Below are 20300 nucleotides of genomic sequence, written 5' to 3'. Positions count from 1 at the left end.
AATCAATCACAGCAGGGGGGGTTTCTGACTTCACTGCACATGAGTTTCTAGTCCTGTAATGATAATGGACTTGCTGCTTAAACAAACATATCAAATAATGAAAAGATCGGACTGTGACAAAACAGGCATGCCTGAACTTTGTGTTAACCCTTGCAGCAAGCTGAATTCAGGTTACATAGCAGAAACCTGCTAACACATTCCCTTTAACACAAGCGTGGGGGCACGTCATTCCATGTGGCCATCGGCGTGTCAGCGAAGTGATCGCGGGGCACCGATGTGTTGTCATGACAGCCGTGGGTCTGCTGATAACCCCTTTGCCTGTCAGTATGATTCTCCAGTGAAGGCTGGTCATAGGAGATTGTGATTTCTGCTATATATAGCAGTGCTATAGCACTACTATGTAATGCACAGGCAATCAGATGATCACAGATTCAAGTCACCCAAACGGAGTATTAAATACAGTTAAAAGTGAATAAAGAAGGGAATTTTGTTTACTTACCGTAAATTCCTTTTCTTCTAGCTCCAATTGGGAGACCCAGACAATTGGGTGTATAGCTTCTGCCTCCGGAGGCCACACAAAGTATTACACTTAAAAGTGTAAAGCCCCTCCCCTTCTGCCTATACACCCCCCCCGTGCATCACGGGCTCCTCAGTTTTGGTGCAAAAGCAGGAAGGAGGAAACTTATAAATTGGTCTAAAGTAAATTCAATCCGAAGGAAGTTCGGAGAACTGAAAACCATTCAACATGAACAACATGTGTACACAAAGAACAACAGCCCGAAGGGAACAGGGGCAGGGGCTGGGTCTCCCAATTGGAGCTAGAAGAAATGGAATTTACGGTAAGTAAACAAAATTCCCTTCTTCTTTGTCGCTCCATTGGGAGACCCAGACAATTGGGACGTCCAAAAGCAGTCCCTGGGTGGGTAAAATAATACCTCGTAATAGAGCCGTAAAACGGCCCCTTCCTACAGGTGGGCAACCGCCGCCTGAAGGACTCGCCTACCTAGGCTGGCATCTGCCGAAGCATAGGTATGCACCTGATAGTGTTTCGTGAAAGTGTGCAGGCTCGACCAGGTAGCCGCCTGACACACCTGCTGAGCCGAAGCCTGGTGCCGCAAAGCCCAGGACGCACCCACGGCTCTGGTAGAATGGGCCTTCAGCCCTGAGGGAACCGGAAGCCCAGAAGAACGGTAGGCTTCGAGAATTGGTTCCTTGATCCACCGAGCCAGGGTTGATTTGGAAGCCTGTGACCCTTTACGCTGGCCAGCGACAAGGACAAAGAGTGCATCTGAGCGGCGCAGGGGCGCCGTACGAGAAATGTAGAGTCTGAGTGCTCTCACCAGATCTAACAAGTGCAAATCCTTTTCACATTGGTGAACTGGATGAGGACAAAAAGAAGGTAAGGAGATATCCTGATTGAGATGAAAGGGGGATACCACCTTAGGGAGAAATTCCGGAACCGGACGCAGAACCACCTTGTCCTGGTGAAACACCAGGAAAGGGGCTTTGCATGACAGCGCTGCTAGCTCAGACACTCTCCGAAGTGATGTGACTGCTACTAGGAAGACCACTTTCTGCGAAAGGCGTGAAAGAGAAATATCCTTCATTGGCTCGAAAGGTGGTTTCTGAAGAGCCATCAGCACCCTGTTCAGATCCCAGGGTTCTAACGGACGCTTGTAAGGAGGGACTATGTGGCAAACCCCCTGCAGGAACGTGCGTACCTGTGGAAGTCTGGCTAGGCGCTTCTGAAAAAACACAGAGAGCGCTGAGACTTGTCCCTTAAGGGAGCCGAGCGACAAACCCTTTTCCAATCCGGATTGAAGGAAGGAAAGAAAAGTGGGCAAGGCAAATGGCCAGGGAGTAAAACCCTGATCAGAGCACCAGGATAAGAATATCCTCCACGTCCTGTGGTAGATCTTGGCGGACGTTGGTTTCCAGGCCTGTCTCATAGTGGCAATGACCTCTTGAGATAACCCTGAAGACGCTAGGATCCAGGACTCAATGGCCACACAGTCAGGTTGAGGGCCGCAGAATTCAGATGGAAAAACGGCCCTTGAGACAGCAAGTCTGGTCGGTCTGGTAGTGCCCACGGTTGGCCCACCGTGAGATGCCACAGATCCGGGTACCACGACCTCCTCGGCCAGTCTGGAGCGACGAGGATGGCGCGGCGGCAGTCGGACCTGATCTTGCGTAACACTCTGGGCAGCAGTGCCAGAGGAGGAAACACATAAGGCAGTTGAAACTGCGACCAATCCTGAACTAATGCGTCTGCCGCCAGAGCTCTGTGATCTTGAGACCGTGCCATGAATGCCGGGACCTTGTTGTTGTGCCGGGACGCCATTAGGTCGACGTCCGGCATCCCCCAGCGGCAACAGATCTCTTGAAACACGTCCGGGTGAAGGGACCATTCCCCTGCGTCCATGCCCTGGCGACTGAGAAAGTCTGCTTCCCAGTTTTCTACGCCCGGGATGTGAACTGCGGATATGGTGGAGGCTGTGGCTTCCACCCACAGCAGAATCCGCCGGACTTCCAGGAAGGCTTGCCGACTGCGTGTTCCGCCTTGGTGGTTGATGTATGCCACCGCGGTGGAGTTGTCCGACTGAATTCGGATCTGCTTGCCTTCCAGCCACGGCTGGAACGCCTTTAGGGCAAGATACACTGCCCTTATCTCCAGAACATTGATCTGAAGGGAGGACTCTGGCTGAGTCCAGGTACCCTGAGCCCTGTGGTGGAGAAAGACCGCTCCCCACCCTGACAGACTCGCGTCCGTCGTGACCACCGCCCAGGATGGGGGTAGGAAGGATTTCCCCTTCGACAATGAAGTGGGAAGAAGCCACCACCGAAGGGAGGCTTTGGCTGCCTGAGAAAGGGAGACGTTCCTGTCGAGGGACGTCGACTTCCTGTCCCATTTGCGGTGTGACTGGCCTTGAAGGAGAGATTGCACCCCTGTCTGTAGTGAACGCTGTTTGTCCAGCGGAAGCTTCACTATCGCTGAGAGAGTATGAAACTCCATGCCGAGATATGTCAGTGATTGGGCCGGTGTCAGATTTGACTTTGGGAAATTGATGATCCACCCGAATCTCTGGAGAGTCTCCAGAGCAATGTTCAGGCTGTGTTGGCATGCCACTCGAGAGGGTGCCTTGACAAGCAGATCGTCTAAGTAAGGGATCACCAAGTGTCCCTGAGAGTGTAGGACTGCTACCACTGTTGCCATGACCTTGGTGAAAACCCGTGGGGCTGTCGCCAGGCCGAAAGGCAGTGCCACGAACTGAAGGTGTTCGTCCCCTATGGCGAAACGCAGGAAGCGCTGATGCTCTGGTGCAATCGGTACGTGGAGATAAGCATCTTTGATGTCGATTGATGCTAGGAAATCTCCTTGGGACATTGAGGCGATGACGGAGCGGAGCGATTCCATCCGGAACCGCCTGGTTTTCACGTGTTTGTTGAGCAGTTTTAGGTCCAGAACAGGACGGAAAGATCCGTCCTTTTTTGGCACCACAAACAAGTTGGAGTAAAAACCGTGACCCTGTTGCTGAAGAGGAACAGGGATCACCACTCCTTCTGCCTTCAGAGTGCTCACCGCCTGAAGAAGAGCATCGGCTCGCTCTGGGGGCGGAGATGTTCTGAAGAATCGAGTCAGGGGACGAGAGCTGAACTCTATCCTGTAACCGTGAGACAGAATGTCCCTCACCCAACGGTCTTGTACCTGTGGCAGCCAGGCGTAGCAAAAGCGGGAGAGCCTGCCACCGACCGAGGATGCGGTTTGAAGAGGCCGAAAGTCATGAGGAGGCCGCTTTGGGAGCGGTTCCTCCGGCGGTCTTTTTAGGACGTGACTTAGACCGCCATGAATCGGAGTTCCTCTGACCCTTCGCACAAAGCATAAAAACTGAGGAGCCCGTGATGCACGGGGGGGGTGTATAGGCAGAAGGGGAGGGGCTTTACACTTTTAAGTGTAATACTTTGTGTGGCCTCCGGAGGCAGAAGCTATACACCCAATTGTCTGGGTCTCCCAATGGAGCGACAAAGAAATGTTATTACAAAAAAAAAATACAAATCACCCTCCTTTTTCCACATTAAAAATAAAACAATAATAAAAAAATACAAAGCACTGAAATAGGATACATTAATAGGCGATCAAAACATCTGAATATAAAAACCTATGGGGAATTCTGAAGAGACAAGTTGGACATAACAATCACTGATCTCGGGGAGATCAGCCAGAGAAAACACTGCCGGCAGCCAGCGAAGGCGCGCAACAAAGTGAAATCCTAGGTGCATTGCCCCCTGGGAAGTATGCAAATCAAAAAGGTCCATGGAGTGGCTCTTTTAGGAGACCACCATAACCACCACATTAAGTGGCCATTTTAGTCAATATCCAGCTTTTGACGAGTTTAAAGATATGACAAGGGAAATACCAAGACCAGGTATCCATCCACATCTGTCGGGGTATTGCCCCTCATCAGTGTAGAGTAGGATTCTGGCCAGGTGGGAGCAATGCCTAGTAGACCAGCAAGACAAAACAATCACTGATCTTAGGGAGACCAGCCAGAGAAAACACTGCCGACAGCCAGCGAAGGCGCTCAACAGCTGATCATCATTTTCCATCCAGCATGCATGCTATAAAAGACGTTCTTCAAGAATGGAAAAAGATAGATTTTGTAATTAGTGATGTGGCAAAAGAACTTCCGGAAAAATGCTTGAGTTGCCAATATACTCGGGCACTTGAGCATGTAACTGCTAGTTACAAGTAATGAGCACCCCAACCACGATAGTGCTCGCTCATTACTAGTTGCAATATGTCGCTAACTTCCATTACTAGAAGACTTGGTGCTGACATTACAAATCATGGAGGTCCTATAGAACAATAAAAGTAGTAGTTTTTGATGTGGGGTGTATGTATTTTTGCAGGCAGCAACTAACTTGAGTAAAACTGAAGATTTTGTAATGAAAGTTATATTACATGCCTTGCTTTCATGTTATGGGTAGGGCTGTAAAAGTCCGGATCCGAGCGGTTTCAGCGCTATCTGTGTGCCGGACCCAGGCGCGGGATTCCGGGTGCATGATCCGGCTTCGGCACTTAATAAAAATAAACAAAACAAGAAATAAAGGAGAGTTTCATACTTACCGAGACTTGGTGTCATGGTGGCACACTGCTTCTGGGTCGCGCATTTACTTCCTGTACTATCCATCGCATACACACAGCTTTCCGTGTTTTCCCCGCCCACCGGCCGTCCTCTCATCTGTGATTGGTTCAAGGCTGACACACCCCCAGCCTGTGACAGTCTCTGCTGCAGTTATCGCTTATCGCGGCTCAGTAATAGGCTACACTCAGAGCTGGAAGTCTTTTCTATGGCTGCTCGCTCTGAGATGTAGCAGAGCTGGATGTGTCATCGTGGAACGTCGTGTGGATTATGCCGGAGCTGCAGGGTGTTGGGGGGTAATAAAGTGGTGAAGGAGGGTGAGTTTTGTACTTTATTTCAAATAATGAATTTTTCTCTGTGTCTGTGTTTATTTACAGGTTTGTGATGCAGGTATCTGAAAGACGCCTGTGCCATCACAAACTTAGGGTTTAGTAGTAGCTGTGCGCTGCTATTAACCTCTCATTACCCCAATTGGCACCGCACCAGGCCACCGGGAAGAGCCGGTATCGCACCGGGATTGTCACATCTAAGAGATATGGCAATACCGGGCGGCAGCGGGCTGGAATACCAGCCTCCAGCCAGCGTTATCTTGGCTGGGGATGAAAATTAGGGGGAACCGCACATCATTTTTTTTTTTTCAATTATTTATTAAAAAAAAAAAAAAAAAAAAAAAGAGCCGCATGCAGTTTCTCTTAAAATAGGTATAGATTTTTGGTATGCACTCAGCTAGTTTTTAAAGGTGCTAGTGAGGGGACTGTGGTCCGGAAATCATATACTAGAAAAGACACTGCACACATTTTTTTTAGAAAAATGCGTAAGACAAAAAGTTTTGCTTTGCAAAATTAAGTGCGTTTTATTTCGTATGGCGACAGAAAAAAATATATTTATTTGTGGTGTGACATTTCAGCCACTTGTGGCCTTTCTCAAACACAGTCTCTCCACAAAAGAGTCTTTTTCAGTATGGACAGAGTAAAGAGAGGAATGGAGTCCCACCAAGTAGGTAGTATATAGAATGCTGATAATGGAGTCTGCTGATATTACAATAACAATCGGCAATGTTCTCAATATTGGAGTGGTGATTCCTGCTGGAAAATGTCTGCAAGGGCCATTTTTGGTACTGCGGTGGCTCTATATTTTGCAGGGTGTTGTGGTTATAAAGAGTTAATATTGGTTCTATTAGGGCAAGCAGGTTATCACCATCTGTTAGTTCCAAGATATTATGGCTGTGAAGGGTTAATTTATGTTTTGTACAGCCGAGCAGAGTGTCTCCATCTGAATGGTAGTCACATGGGGTTAGTAAGTATTGGTGGAGTGGGGTATCTCCATCTGTATGCCGCCTTCCCAGGTTTCCCCTCCACTCTGGCTATCTTTAACGCGTTTTTATTTTTTTTTGGGTGTTGTCACAAAAAGAAGAAACAGCAGCAATGAAATAAACAAAAACAACTTTTTAAAAGCAGACACAAGAATGTGGAAAACATCTTTAGCCATCAGATTTTACTCTGTTCAGAAAAGACTGCCTTTTTTTTCTTATTATGGACAATAATGAAATGCTTCTCCCTGACAAGATGTAGAAATCAGCAAACGTACATTATAATTTATCTTAATCTAACAGGGTTAGTAAAGAAGTTGCCGCTAAAGAATCAAAAACAAATAACTGTAGTCAGGAAGAGGATACAGGCCGGTTCCTTTAGATATGCTGAGAAGTGGCAGAAGGTATGTACAAAGCAATGCAGCCTGAGACCAAACTTCTTGACCTTAGAAAAAACATCTGAGGAACAATAGCATTAGTGAAATTGTTTACTCTGGACAGCTTCCTTTTTCTTCTCCGGGGCTGCTGATGATTTTTTTTTTCTTTTACCGGCGAGCCATTAAAAGATGTCTAGATCACATTTCATCTTCGACACACTGTTTGGATCCAAATCTATTTGCCAGGCAGCAAACATACGCCACTGCCATTAATGCCATTTCACCAAATTATCCAAACTGTCCAGATTTTACAGAAAGGTAAACCATAGGTCATTTTATTTATAAACTTGACCTCCATTTTACAAAAATTATTTCCGGGGAGCTCAATTTACTACACCTTTATGAGGTTAAAATGTACAAAACTTGATAGGTAGAGTGGTATTAAAGCTCTTCCTGGCCACCTTCACAAAGTGAAATGCTCATGCTGGCATCTAAACATGTGGCATGACATGGCATGAGGTGGGGTGCAATTAGCTCACCTCTATCTGGTCTTCAGTAATAGTTCTTGAATAGGGATGGGCGAACCCGAACTGTAAAGTTCGGGATCCGTACCGAAGACAGTGTTTGTGCACACGGTCCCGAACACGAGTTTTCCTAGGAAACTTGTGTTACACTGTAAAAAAAGTACATTAGTGAAAAACATTAAGATTATACTTACAGGTCCCGCGACGTGTCTTGCAGACCCGCTATCTCCTGGCCGCTTCTGTTTCCAGGTCCGATCATTAACTTCTGGCGGTATTCACTGCACTGCTTGTCACTCGGCAGTTTTCAGCTTTCTTCGGCTGTGGTGACGTCGGGGTTCACCCGAGTCTATGAGCCATGGACTCAATTAAACTTTGACTGTAACTCTGCAAATCTCGCATCGTTATCACACGGCACGGCGCACACTCTCCTGACTGGAGCAGGTCGGCTGCATGTATTCCCATACAGCTGACTCGCTCCTGTCAGGAGAGTGGGCGCCGTGCCGAGTGATACCGATGCATGACTCGAAGGAGTCATACGCAGGTGGAATCATACCCTCACTGTCAGCCTGCTTCTCGCTCTGTTCAGACGCTTGTCTGTACAGAGTGATGAAGCAGAGCTGACATTGCTCTCCCTGCTTGTCGCTCTGTACAGACGCTTGTCTGTACAGAGTGATGAAGCAAAGCTGACATTGCTGTCCCTGTGGTCTACGTTGGACTAAGGATTTTTTTATAATAAAGATGGAGTCTCTAAATGTTTTTTTGTTTTATTTCTAATAGAAAAAAAATGTTCTATTTGTTGTATTTTTTTTCTTTTTTCTGTGCTTGATTTTTACTGTTTACAAGAAATTCATGGTGGCAATGTCTAATTTGGCGTGATATCATGAATTTTGGTCTTAGTACCAGCTGAGAATACAAAGCTAGTATTAATCCCTTTATTACCCAGCATGCCACCGCCATCAGGACCGCTGGACGGCCTGGGTAAAACGCCTGGAAATTGCACCAAGAAACAATGCACCATTTCCAGGGGCGGCTGCGGTTTTTAGCGTGGGGGGCCCCGAACACTTGGGCTTTACGACGCTGAGAATCCCAGCCCCCAGCTGCCTGGTTTTACCTGACTGACGATCAAAATACAGCGGGAGCCCACGCACTTTTTTTAAATTATTTTTTTAAATAATTAAAAATAATTAATGGGCTTCACTGAATTTTGATTGCCAGCCAAGGAAAAGACAGGCAGATGGGGGTGGCAGCCCGTAGCCGTCCACTTTATCTGCACTAAGAATCAAAAATACCACGGAGCGTCACGTCATTTTTTTAATTTATTTATTTTTACACTACTATATGTGTGAGGGACCCAACAGCCAATCTCAGAAGCTGTCACGCAGAATGGGCGTCTGTGATTGGCTGTTGAAGTAACCTGGAATTTGCCCATACATGCTAGATGCTATCTAGCATGCTAGAATGTATGAGCTGGTTTCAAATTACTCCAGCATCCAATCACAGACGCCCATTCTGTGACAGCGTCTGTCAGTTATTTTAACAGTAAAATATAACAATAAAAAGAGAAAAAAATATTTTATTAGAAATAAAACAGAAGACATTTAGGACTCCATCTTTATTACCCAAAAAAAATTCCTCCGACATAGTCCAAAGGTGGGCAAGCATCTTCAGCTCTGATACATTAGTGCGAGGAGACAAACACAGATCTGCTCAAACAGACTCAGCTGAGAGCTGTCAGAGACTTCACCTGAGTACACAGCTGAGGCCGGTCACAACTTTGCTGGAATAGATAGCGGATGCCATGTTGGTTTTGCAGACCCTCAAATTTGCCTAAATAGTGGAATCCCCCCACCCCCACAAGTGACACCATTTTGGAAACTACACCCCTTGAGGAATTTATCTAGGTATTTTGTGAGCACTTTGAACCCCAGGTACTTCAAATTTTATAACATTGAGCTGTAAAAAGCAAGATTGTCATGATTAAGAACAGTTTACCTGTAGACGGACAACTGGTCTACTTTGATTGTTATGATTTTTTATGGTTTTAATAAATTTTCAATAAATCCATGTTTTAACTATATGAAGCGGATGCTGGATCTACTATTTTCGTCTGGTTCAAGTTCATACCTGGCTGCCGGTTGAGGTTTCCGGGCACCACACCCATATTCAAGAGTCTGGTGAGCTGTTTGATTCTCTACGTTCCATTACCAAACAACAGGACATACAACTATACTCAAAACGATAAAAACAAGCTGCAGAAGTTTGGGGATTCTGCTCTGTAAAGTGATTATTCAAAACTGTAACTTTTCAGACCTACAGTTCAAACCAGAAGTTTCCATCTACTATCTGAAAAGACACATATGCATGTTTTTCCTCACTATCTGACATGAAATCAAATAAACCTTTCCCATTTTTGGTCAATTAGGATTACCAAAATTATTTATATATTTGCCAAGGGCCAGAATAATGAAAGAGAGAAAATGTTTTAAGGCATTTTTATTTCTTTCTGTAAAGTCAAAAGTTTCCATCAATTTCATTAGTATTTGGTACCCTTTCCCTTAAAATGTACGACTTGGTTCAAATGTTTTGACTCTCCTTCAACAAGCTTCTCGCAACAGTTGGTAGGAATTTGGGCCCATTCCTCCTGACAGAACTGGTGCAACTGAGCCATGTTTGTAGGTCACCTTGCTGACACCTGTCTTTTCAGCTTTGACTATAAATTTTCAATAGGATTGAAATCAGGGTTTTGTGATGGCCACTTTAAAACATTGACTTTGTTATACTTAAGCCACTTTGTAACCAGTTTGGCAGTATGCTTCAGATCATTTTCCATTACGAAGACCAATTTCCGCCCAAGCTTTAAGTTCCTGGCTGATGTCTTGAGATGCTGCTTCAGTATTGCTACATAATCTTCTTTCCTCATGATGCCATTTGTTTTGTGAAGTTCACCAGTCCCGCCTGCAGCAAAACAACCTCATGATCTGCCATACCCATGTTTCACAGTTGGGATGGTGTTCTTAGGCTTCAAAGCGTCTCCGTTTTCCTCCTAACATAACAATGGTCATTATGGCCAAACAGTTCAATTTCAGTTTCATCAGACCACAGGACATGTCTCCAAAAATTATTGTCTTTGTTCCTGTATGTATATGGAAACATTAGTCTGGTTTGTTTTGGAGTAATGGTGTCTTACTGGCAGCGTGGCCTTTCAGTCCACGTTGATAAAGTACTCATTTCACTGTGGATAATGATACAATCTTACCAGTTTCCGCCAACATCTTCACAAGGTCTTTTGCTTTTTTTTCTTGGGTTGATGCACATGACTGACCAAAGCAAGTGCATCTCTGGTACACAGAACCGGTCTCCTTTCTGAGCGGTAAGATGGCTGTACATTCCCATTTTGTTTGTATCTGTATCTACTGTATATTTTTTTGTACAGATGAATGAGGTACCTCCAGGTATCTGGAAATTGCACCAAAGGATGAACCAGACTTGTGCAAGTCCACAATTCTCTTCCTGAGATCTTGGCTGATATCTGTTGACTTTCCCATGATGCTACACAAGGTAGCAGGGTGTGTTTCAGGTGTGCATTAAAATACATCCACAGGTGTGTCTCTAATTAACTCAAATGTTGCCAGTAAACCTATCAGAAGCTTCCAAAGACATGACATCATCATATGGGCTGTCCCATATTGTTTAAAGGCATAGTACTCTTAGGGGTACTTTGCACGCTGCGACATCGCTAGCCGATGATAGCGATGCCGAGCGCGATAGTACCCGCCCCGTTGCACATGCGATATCTTGTGATAGCTGCCGTAGCGAACATTATCGCTACGGCAGCTTCACACGCACTTACCTGTCCTGCGACGTCGCTCTGGCCGGCGACCCACCTCCTTCCTAAGAGGGCGGGTCATGAGGCGTCACAGTGATGTCACACGGCAGGCGGCCAATAGAAGCGGAGGGGCGGAGATGAGCGGGATGTAAACATCCCGCCCACCTCCTTCCTTCCGCATAGCCGGTGGAGGCAGGTAAGATGTTCCTCGCTCCTGCGGCTTCACACACAGTGATGTGTGCTGCCGCAGGAACGAGGAACAACATCGTATCTCCTATTGGTGCGACATTATGAAAATGTCCGACACTACATAGATCACCGATTCACGACGCTTTTGCTATCGTTTATCGGCACATCTAGGCTTTACACATTGCAACGTCGTTACCTGCGGCGGGTGTGCGTCACTTTCGATTTGACCCCGACTATATCGCAGTAGCGATGTCGCAACGTGCAAAGTACCCCTTAGTGTATGTAAACTTTTGACTTTACAGAAAGTAATAAAAATGCCTTAAAACACCTCTCTCTCTCATTATTCTGGTATTTGGCAAAAATAAATCATTTTAGTAATTCTAACTGACCTAAAACCAGAAAGGTTTATTCTGATTTCATGTCAGATAGTAAGAAAAACATGTAAATGTGTCTTTTTAGATGGTGTATGTAAACTTCTGGTTTATACTGCACGTCTGGAGGAAGAAATATGAAGTATATACTGAAACAAACACCATGCCTACAAAGAAGAATAGCGGTGGCTCAGTGCTTTAAGGCTAATCTGCAATCTTTAACATGGGAAATATGTAGCTTTTGACAGCAAGATGGATTCAATCAAGTATCAGTAAATTCTAGGAGTATATGTCATGCCTTATGTAAGAATGCTGGAACTTGAACTTCATTGGACCTTCCGAGAGGACAATGATCCCAAGCATACCCATTCTGGAGTGTCTTTCAGTCGCCCAACTTGAACCTTATAGAAAAACTTTGCTTGGATTTGAAGAATGTGGCTGTAGCATGCAGCTACACCTTAAGGATGACAGAACAAAATATGAATTTATTGTGCCTGTCCTCTTCTAGCTTTCTGACTAGAAAATATGGTAATTGCATAAAATTATATATATTTTAGTGTACTTCACAAATGTATTGCTAAACATGAGTAACATTAAACAGAGACTGTGATCCACTATAATGACTGAGGTATTACCATCCTACAAGAAACAGAAGTTGCCATTATATCTGTGTGTAAAATCCCCAATCAATGGCTGGAAGAAAGCTCCTTACCAGATGTCAAATTCTTTGCAGTGCTCTGTGATTTGTGCATTTCAGTTTCCTTAAAAGTGAGGTCCTCTTGCATAATTTTCAAATCTTGAGATGTAACCGATGAGATTTGTTTCATTCGATTTATATTCTGTATAAAATGAGAGCTGTGCCATCATCAATGCAGTTTCAGCAAGAAACAAAAACATTATAAAGGAAATCATGAAAACAAAATCGATATTGCACATCCTATTTGTAATGCAAAATGTGTCATGTACTTCAAGAAATGTCTGCTTTGTGGTGCCAGAGTACCGGCTAGATTAGACAGCCCTACATAACAAAGGATATCCTTCTATCCGGGCAACTGACAAAGACTCACCCTGCTTGAGTGTTCCAGGAGTGTGACAATATTTGCTTCTATCTCTGACTTCCTCTCCGTCTCTTGATTCTTATTTTCTTCAAAACTGGAGAAAAACCCTGAAAACATTGAAAATATCTTTCATTTTTTTTCCTCTCCTAGACCCAATATAATATTATAAGTACAAAATAGGTCAACTGCAGAAGTGTCACGAGTATCATAGTATCAAAGATCAAGAGCTCTGGGCAACAAGTTTGGAGCTATCCAGCGACGGCCACATTTAACTGTATCAGCATAAACATGACACCAATACAGTTCAAATCTGTTATAAGCATACTGCCCTATCACTCTTCATCTTGTAGTCCACAGGCGGCTGAAAGTCTGCAGCTTACAAGATCCCAGTGTTTTCTGGAGCAATGACTGAATTACGCTGCCTGTGCAGGACTGTTGCTTATGCCAGCCAGAAGAGGAGACAGACTGTGGTGGACATGAAATCAGTGTCAGATGACAAAAAGGCTTCCTATCTATATATATAATTGCCTTATTCTGTCTGTCTGTCTGTCTGTCATGCTCCAAAATTGTGTCCTTACGGTGACATGTCCTTACGGTGACACAAAGCTGATTGGCCGCTGGGCTCGCCATGGCCCCGCCCCCCCGCACGGATTGGCCGCTCGCCTCGCCTCGGGTCCGCCCCCCCGCACGGATTGGCCGCCACTCACACTCAGACTCACATGCACACTCACACTCACACACTCACACTCACACTCACACACTCACACTCACACTCACACACTCACACTCACACACTCACACTCACACACTCACACTCACACTCACACACTCAGACTCACACTCAGACTCACACTCAGACTCACACTCACACTCAGACTCACACTCAGACTCACACGCACACTCAGACTCACACGCACACTCAGACTCACACTCACACTCAGACTCACACTCACACGCATACTCAGACTCACACTCAGACTCACACTCAGACTCACACTCAGACTCACACTCAGACTCACACTCAGACTCACACTCAGACTCACACTCAGACTCACACGCACACTCACACACACTCAGACTCACACTCACACTCAGACTCACACGCACACTCAGACTCACACGCACACTCACACACACTCAGACTCACACTCACACTCAGACTCACACTCACACTCAGACTCACACTCACACTCAGACTCACACTCAGACTCACACTCAGACTCACACGCACACTCACACGCACACTCCGACTCAGACTCACACGCACACTCAGACTCACACACACACTCAGACTCACACTCAGACTCACACTCACACTCAGACTCACTCACACTCAGACTCACACTCAGACTCACACTCAGACTCACACTCAGACTCACACTCACACTCAGACTCACACGCACACTCAGACTCACACGCACACTCAGACTCACACTCACACTCAGACTCACACGCACACTCACACTCACACGCACACTCAGACTCACACGCACACTCAGACTCACACTCACACTCACACTCAGACTCACACGCACACTCAGACTCACACTCACACTCAGACTCACACTCACACGCATACTCAGACTCACACTCAGACTCACACTCACTCACACTCACACTCAGACTCACACTCAGACTCACACTCAGACTCACACGCACACTCAGACTCACACTCACACTCAGACTCACACTCACACGCATACTCAGACTCACACTCAGACTCACACTCAGACTCACACTCAGACTCACACTCAGACTCACACTCAGACTCACACTCAGACTCACACTCACACGCATACTCAGACTCACACTCAGACTCACACTCAGACTCACACGCACACGCACACGCACACTCAGACTCACACTCACACGCACACTCAGACTCAGACTCACACGCACACTCAGACTCACACTCAGACTCACACGCACACGCACACGCACACTCAGACTCACACTCAGACTCACACTCAGACTCACACTCAGACTCACACTCAGACTCACACTCAGACTCACACTCACTCACACTCAGACTCACACTCAGACTCACACTCACACTCACACGCACACTCAGACTCACACTCAGACTCACACTCAGACTCACACTCACTCACACGCACACTCAGACTCACACGCACACTCAGACTCACACGCACACTCACACACACTCAGACTCACACTCACACTCAGACTCACACTCACACTCAGACTCACACTCACACTCACACTCAGACTCACACGCACACTCACACGCACACTCACACGCACACTCCGACTCAGACTCACACGCACACTCAGACTCACACACACACTCAGACTCACACTCAGACTCACACTCACACTCAGACTCACACTCAGACTCACACTCAGACTCACACTCACACTCAGACTCACACTCACACTCAGACTCACACGCACACTCACACTCACACGCACACTCACACGCACACTCAGACTCACACTCACACTCACACTCAGACTCACACGCACACTCAGACTCACACTCACACTCACACTCAGACTCACACTCACACGCATACTCAGACTCACACTCAGACTCACACTCACTCACACTCACACTCAGACTCACACTCAGACTCACACTCAGACTCACACTCAGACTCACACGCACACTCAGACTCACACTCACACTCAGACTCACACTCAGACTCACACGCACACTCACACGCACACTCAGACTCACACTCAGACGCACACGCACACTCAGACTCACACTCAGACTCACACTCAGACTCACACGCACACTCACACGCACACTCAGACTCAGACTCACACGCACACGCACTCAGACTCACACTCACACTCACACTCAGACTCACACGCACACTCACACGCACACTCAGACTCACACGCACACTCAGACTCACACTCACACTCAGACTCACACTCAGACTCACACTCAGACTCACACGCACACTCACACGCACACTCAGACTCAGACTCACACGCACACTTAGACTCACACGCACACGCACACTCAGACTCACACTCAGACTCACACTCAGACTCACACTCAGATTCACACGCACACTCAGACTCAGACTCACACGCACACTCAGACTCACACTCAGACTCACACTCAGACTCACTCACACTCACACGCACACTCAGACTCAGACTCACACGCACACTCAGACTCACACGCACACTCAGACTCACACTCAGACTCACACGCACACGCACACTCAGACTCACACTCAGACTCACACGCACACTCAGACTCACACTCAGACTCACACTCAGACTCACACGCACACTCACACGCACACTCAGACTCAGACTCACACGCACACTCAGACTCACACTCAGACTCACACGCACACTCACACACACTCAGACTCACACGCACACTCACACGCACACGCACACTCAGACTCACACTCAGACTCACACTCAGACTCACACTCAGACTCACACTCAGACTCACACTCAGACTCACACGCACACTCAGACTCACACTCACACTCAGACTCACACTCAGACTCACACTCAGACTCACACTCAGACTCACACTCAGACTCACACTCAGACTCACACTCAGACTCACACGCACACTCAGACTCACACGCACACTCAGACTCACACGCACACTCACACACACTCAGACTCACACGCACACTCACACTCAGACTCACACTCAGACTCACACTCAGACTCACACTCAGACTCACACGCACACTCACACGCACACTCAGACTCAGACTCACACGCACACTCAGACTCACACGCACACTCAGACTCACACTCAGACTCAGACTCAGACTCACACGCACACTCAGACTCACACTCAGACTCACACGCACACGCACACTCAGACTCACACTCAGACTCACACTCAGACTCACACTCAGACTCACACTCACTCACACGCACACTCAGACTCACACTCACACTCAGACTCACACTCAGACTCACACGCACACTCACACGCACACTCAGACTCAGACTCACACGCACACTCAGACTCACACTCAGACTCACACGCACACGCACACTCAGACTCACACTCAGACTCACACTCAGACTCACACGCACACTCACACGCACACTCAGACTCAGACTCACACGCACACGCACACTCAGACTCACACTCACACTCAGACTCACACTCAGACTCACACGCACACTCACACTCAGACTCAGACTCACACGCACACTCAGACTCACACGCACACTCACACGCACACTCAGACTCACACTCAGACTCACACGCACACGCACACGCACACTCAGACTCACACTCAGACTCAGACTCACACTCAGACTCACACTCAGACTCACACGCACACTCACACTCAGACTCAGACTCACACGCACACTCAGACTCACACTCAGACTCACACTCAGACTCACACGCACACTCAGACTAACACTCAGACTAACACTCAGACTAACACTCAGACTAACACTCAGAATAACACTCAGACTAACACGCACACTCACACGCACACTCAGACTCACACTCACACGCATACTCAGACTCAGACACACTCACACGCACACTCAGACTCACACTCACACTCAGACTCACACTCAGACTCACACTCAGACTCACACGCACACTCAGACTCACACGCACACTCAGACTCACCCGCACACTCACACTCAGACTCACACTCACACTCACACTCAGACTCACACGCACACTCACACTCACACACACTCAGACTCACACGCACACTCAGACTCACACTCAGACTCACACTCACACTCAGACTCACACTCAGACTCACACTCAGACTCAGACTCACACGCACACTCAGACTCACACGCACACTCAGACTCACACGCACACTCTCACACACTCAGACTCACACGCACACTCACACTCACACTCAGACTCACACTCAGACTCACACGCACACTCAGACTCACACGCACACGCATACTCAGACTCAGACACACTCACACGCACACTCAGACTCACACTCACACTCAGACTCACACTCAGACTCAGACTCAGACTCAGACTCACACGCACACTCACACGCACACTCAGACTCAGACTCACACTCAGATTCACACGCACACTCAGACTCAGACTCACACGCACACGCACACTCAGACTCACACTCAGACTCACACTCAGACTCACTCACACTCACACGCACACTCAGACTCAGACTCACACGCACACTCAGACTCACACGCACACTCAGACTCACACTCAGACTCACACGCACACGCACACTCAGACTCACACGCACACTCACACGCACACTCACACGCACACTCAGACTCACACTCAGACTCACACTCAGACTCACACGCACACTCACACGCACACTCACACTCAGACTAACACTCAGACTAACAGACTAACACTCAGACTAACACTCAGACTCACACGCACACTCACACGCACACTCACACGCACACTCACACTCAGACTCACACGCACACTCAGACTCACACGCACACTCACACTCAGACTCACACGCACACTCACACTCACACACACTCAGACTCACACGCACACTCAGACTCACACTCAGACTCACACTCACACTCACACTCAGACTCACACTCAGACTCACACTCAGACTCAGACTCACACGCACACTCAGACTCACACGCACACTCAGACTCACACGCACACTCTCACACACTCAGACTCACACGCACACTCACACTCACACACACTCAGACTCACACGCACACTCAGACTCACACTCAGACTCACACTCAGACTCACACGCACACTCAGACTCACACGCACACGCATACTCAGACTCAGACACACTCACACGCACACTCAGACTCACACTCACACTCAGACTCACACTCAGACTCACACTCAGACTCAGACTCAGACTCACACGCACACTCACACACACTCAGACTCACACTCACACTCACACTCACACGCACACTCACACGCACACTCACACGCACACTCAGACGCACACTCAGACTCACACTCAGACTCACACGCACACTCACACGCACACTCACACTCAGACTAACACTCAGACTAACAGACTAACACTCAGACTCAGACTCACACGCACACTCATACTCACACTCAGACTTACACTCAGACTCACACGCACACTCACACAGACTCACACTCACACTCAGACTCACACTCAGACTCACACTCAGACTCACACTCAGACTCACACTCAGACTCACACTCAGACTCACACGCACACTCAGACTCACACGCACACTCACACACACTCAGACTCACACGCACACTCACACTCAGACTCACACTCAGACTCACACTCAGACTAACACTCAGACTAACACTCAGAATAACACTCAGACTAACACGCACACTCACACGCACACTCACACGCACACTCACACGCACACTCACACTCAGACTCACACTCAGACTCACACGCACACTCAGACTCACAGGCACACTCAGACTCAGACTCACACGCACACTCATACTCACACTCAGACTTACACTCAGACTCACACGCACACTCACACTCAGACTCACACGCACACTCACACTCACACGCACACTCACACGATGGAGCACGATGGGGAGTGCGCAGCATGGGGGATGGAGCACGATGGGGAATGCGCAGCATGGGGGATGGAGCACGATGGGGAATGCGCAGCATGGAGGATGGAGCACAATGGGGAGTGGGGATGGAGCACGATGGGGGGTGCGCAGCATGGGGATGGAGCACGATGGGGGGTGCGCAGCATGGGGGATGGAGCACGATGGGGGGTGGACCACGATGGGGGGTGCACACCTTCCCCCAAAACACACACACACACTGCCACACACGCATTGCACAACACACCACACACACACTGGGAACCACAAACACCGCCCTACACAGACACCCACACACACAGACAACGCCGCAGACACACAACACCCAACACACAAACACCGCGGCACACACAAATATATGCACATACCGCACAACACACACATTGCACAAAACATACCTCCCCCAAAACACACACACACATACACAAACCGCGCAACACACATACACACAACGATACAGACACACAGCGCTCCACAAATAACGACACACAACGCAACACACAAACAACACCGCTCTCACCCCCCGCTACACCCAGACAACACCCAGAACATGTACAGCCCCTACACAAACACTTGGTAACTACACACAACAACATCTATATATATAACAAAAATCATACATTAACTACACAATTCTAGAATACCCGATGCGTAGAATCGGGCCACCTTCTAGTTTTTAATATTATGGTGATGTGGGAACATTACACGGTTTATGTGGTGCTGCAGAGCCATCATATTGTGTATGTAGGCATCATACTGTGTGTGTAGGGCCATGGGGGATCATGCTCCTGTAGCCCGCACAAAGTATCATATGGTGTGTGGGCTTTATATTGAGAGTGGGGCTATCATACTGGATGGAAGGCTATGCATCCATTATACTGTGTCGAGGCTGTGTGGCGCTCATACTGGGTGTGGGTGCTGTGGAACCATCATACTATGTGAGGGGTACTGTGGGGCCATCATA

At 47.7% G+C, this 20300-nt stretch overlaps 1 protein-coding gene across 3 annotated transcripts in view; it reads right to left on the bottom strand.

The window, feature by feature from the left end:
• Window positions 1-20300, bottom strand: part of IFT74 (intraflagellar transport 74) — a 191647-nt gene that overhangs the window by 13531 nt on the left and 157816 nt on the right. For all 3 annotated transcript variants that reach the window (XM_075316873.1, XM_075316866.1, XM_075316880.1), the window contains exons 15-16: window positions 12805-12902; window positions 12450-12576 (exon numbers count right to left, since the gene is read on the bottom strand). In XM_075316873.1, coding sequence (XP_075172988.1) covers window positions 12450-12576; window positions 12805-12902 — 225 coding nt within the window. The remainder of the gene's footprint in view (window positions 1-12449; window positions 12577-12804; window positions 12903-20300) is intronic.

This window comes from Anomaloglossus baeobatrachus, chromosome 1, assembly GCF_048569485.1.
Source record: "Anomaloglossus baeobatrachus isolate aAnoBae1 chromosome 1, aAnoBae1.hap1, whole genome shotgun sequence".
Classification (NCBI taxonomy): domain Eukaryota; kingdom Metazoa; phylum Chordata; class Amphibia; order Anura; family Aromobatidae; genus Anomaloglossus; species Anomaloglossus baeobatrachus.
The sequence above is the reverse complement of the archived record's forward strand: the minus strand, read 5'-3'. Positions and strand labels throughout refer to the sequence as shown.